The 3482-nt window shown below is 46.2% G+C and overlaps 1 protein-coding gene across 1 annotated transcript in view; it reads right to left on the bottom strand.

Annotated features, from left to right (window-relative positions):
• The window catches only part of LOC132978827 (carbohydrate sulfotransferase 1-like), a 45261-nt gene extending 41995 nt beyond the window's left edge, over nt 1–3266 (bottom strand). Inside the window, exons 1-2 of the mRNA XM_061044153.1 lie at nt 2906–3266; nt 5–1110 (exon numbers count right to left, since the gene is read on the bottom strand). Of these exons, the coding sequence (XP_060900136.1) occupies nt 5–1064 (1060 nt within the window). The 5' untranslated portion in view covers nt 1065–1110; nt 2906–3266. The remainder of the gene's footprint in view (nt 1–4; nt 1111–2905) is intronic.
• Between the last annotated feature and the right edge of the window lie 216 nt (nt 3267–3482).

Here is a 3482-nt window from a genome sequence, read left to right on the forward strand (position 1 = left end):
CTGCCCCGAGTGTTTGCATGTATCCAGTCTTCCACGTTTTTATCCATAGCCAGCCCCAGGTAATCATAGATCTCCTTCGTCTTTACAAGTGGATTCCTGGCTAAATCCTCATAGCGAACCAGCATGTATTTCCCTTTCAGCCAATAGGGATGGCTCAGACCTGTTGACACAGAACTTAGAAAGTCTTCACACACAACTGTAAGCTGACTTAAGTCTAAATTATAGGGTCTTCGCCCTGTGGCCCGCCAAATGCGCCACAGGCGATACGTATCCCTGAATGTCTCGATCCTGGACGACAGGATGCCACGCGGGTCTCTGACGAGTTGAATCACTTTGATGTTCAGCCGCGGGTCCTCCACCAAAGCACGTAGGTCTCCGATCTCAGGCACCCGCACAATTTTAATCGCCACATGCCGTTTCTCCCGGCAAGCCTCCGTCGCCAAGGTCATGTTTAGAGTAGCACACTTCTTAACACAATCCCCTTCCTCCACATTCATATCAGCAGGACCAAAGGCATCACATACAGGTTGCTGGCACAACGCTCGGCTGGCACCGCGGCGGAACAGCTTATCAGTGGTGTGATTGGTGGGCGTAGGTTTGATGTAGCTCTCCAGGAAGTAGAGGTCACAACCGTACAGGCTGCGCAGGAGGTCTCTGCTGGCGCCGAGCATCACACGCCGGTCCGCGGCATTGCGGCTGTGTGACAGACGTGGAATCAGTGTGGTCTGAACATGATAAAGAGGCTCAAACAGGTAGAACACCTCCTGGTGCTGGTTGAGCAGCTGGCCAACAAATGAGGATCCGCTGCGGGTGGTGGCTAACACCAGGATGTGCGTTTTGCGCGTGGCATTGATGGAAAAGTAAGGGTAGTCGTCGCAGCCTCCAACGCCGGCCGCTCCGCGCTCAAAGGGGGGATCTGTCTCCTGGCCCCCCAGACCACAGTTCTGGGGGCTGGGCAGTGGGCACAGCTGGAAAGGCTTGGAGGTGAGCGTCCGGATGGCTGTGTACTGGATGGCAATGGAGGCCAAAGCCAGCAGAATCACTGCCTTCCAGGAACATTGCATGGCTGAACCACTTCATTTAGACACAGCGGTTCATGCCAGGTCCTCCCTGTGAACACACAGATTTTTTTTTTGTTTTTTTTTTACTGAAACAGTCCTAACAGTACTCTGACTGTTGTGTAAATATCTTATCTCCTCTTAGATTAACAACATACTTCAGGTTGAATCACAAAGTACAGAATAGAATGAAATGTAACAATACAATCTAATTTGAATATTCAAATATCCTGTGCAAGTTGAGGGGTGAGTCATGGGCAGGGTTTAATTCAAGCGCTATAGAGGTTCATTTGATTTATAATTATCGGGGGGGGGGGGAAAAGCTGCATGTTTGTCTGCAGTCTGGCACTAAAAGGTTGTACTGAACAAGAAAAGTCTTCAATAAAGATTGCTGTAAAACCCTGAATCCTGTGACTTAATCATTCCATTAGTCTCCTGTGCCTCCTCTTGGTGCTACAGCCTCATTTCTGCAAATCAAAATAGATAAAAGGAAAAGCTCTGAGCCCATAAGTTTGGTTCACATCCAATCAACTAATGCTGACTGCCAAATACATGCACAGCAGCACAGTTAATCTGAAGCAAAAACAGGCTGTATACACTGTCTAAATATGGCAGCAAGCTTTTTTCCCCCTTTTTTTTCCCAAGATTTATTTTGGGGCTTTTTGCCTTTATTTGGTAGAACAGTCGATAGAGTAGGAAATCGGGAGAGAGCGAGGAATGAAATGAGGGAGAGGAGCCACAGGTCGGACTTGAACCTGGGCCGCCCTCAGCCTCTGTACATGGGGAAAAAAAACTTTTACTTATAAATAAAAAAAACAGCTACACTTTTTAAGTTTATTATGTCCTCTATGAGTTAAAATAAATGCACCCAAACGTACTTAATAATTATCATTATGGAAATGGCGCACTTCAGCAAGCCCACTATAATACAAACAATACCGCAGCACACCCTATACATCTATAAATCCTACTTGTCTGCATCTAATTCAAGGACCCTGTTTGGCCTGATTGGAGAGTGTGAGCATTGTGCCTGTGCTCCACTTGTTCATCAGGGAGAGAAAATAAAAAGTGGTATGCAGTTCAGTAATGTAAACAGAGTTGTTCAGAGATTTACAGACAATGTCACATCAAGGGGGGAATGCTGCAAGAGTAGAATTTATACAATAGAATTAAAAAAAAATCTCTCACTCAAGGGTAAGATATTTAAAAAAAATAATGATGTTGTTCTGTTGACTTTGGCCTTGATGCAGCGAGCTTTGATCGTGTAAGTAAAATGAAGGCTTAGCATCTTCACTTCAGAAGCCATGTCTGAGACTTTTAAGATCCAACAAAGGAAATGATGCATCATGGTATTTTTTCCTGACTCTAAAGCACAATATGCAGGAAGGCTACTTTAAAAATAACACCCCCGAACTGTTTCATAAGAGCTGTTAAATATCTGTTTCCCTCTGCACTGCATAAAGAGACTACAACCTACTGTTTGTGTGAAGGAGCTGACTATGTTGATGCATATACAAAACTAAACAAAAATACTGACTTCAACAGCCAAAGATAGCAACTCAAACGACTTGTTCTACATCCTTTCTGCTACTGAAATTACATTTTTGAAGGGAAAAACTACACTCTTCTTCAGCCGGGAACAGATTATGGTTTCCTGACAGAGATTTTCCGCGATGCAGACATCCTCACCAATGCTGCGATAAGACAACACAGCACAAATGAAAGCATCCCACCCAGCCGCAAGTGCTCCAAAAAGATAATCCCTAAAACATAGCCTGCGTAAATCATCAGATGTGATGGGAAACAGTGATAACATGGAGTAAATTCACACTTTGTTTCCGTTGTACCTTGTTGGCAGTTGTAGTAGTCTCATGATGCGCGGTACGTCCATGAATCACGGCTGCTTTCATTTAGTCCTCAGCCGTTGTCCTCCGTGCGCTTTCTCTCGGGTATTGGAGAGAATAAATGCGCCCTGCAGATCCGTATTTTCCATATAAAGCTGGTGCGAGGAGCTTAAAGTTGACCGATTGGCTTTAGAGGCAGAGAGAATGGAAAGAAAGAGTGGTGGAGGAGCGTAAAAGCGAGCGGTCGTGTTGATATTACGCAGCATAGACGGCGAGACTGACCGGAGAAAGCGACAGCCGGGCTCCCCTTAAATGATGCGCAGCAGAGGCTGAGAGTGTGTGAGGTACACAAGGAGCGACTGTCTGGACCACCCCAGACCCCTCCCCCTTTCCACCTGCCCCTCTCTCTCTCTCTCTCTCTCTCTCTCTCTCTCTCTCTCTCTCTCTCTCACACACACACACACACACACACACACACACACACACACACACAATCATCAACCTCAGTCTCTTGCCTGCCACATCACACACGCACAGACCCCCTTCCCTCCCCTTCTCTCTTCTCAATCACACACACACA

The sequence above is a fragment of the Labrus mixtus genome, chromosome 1 (genome assembly GCF_963584025.1).
Source record: "Labrus mixtus chromosome 1, fLabMix1.1, whole genome shotgun sequence".
NCBI lineage: Eukaryota > Metazoa > Chordata > Actinopteri > Labriformes > Labridae > Labrus > Labrus mixtus.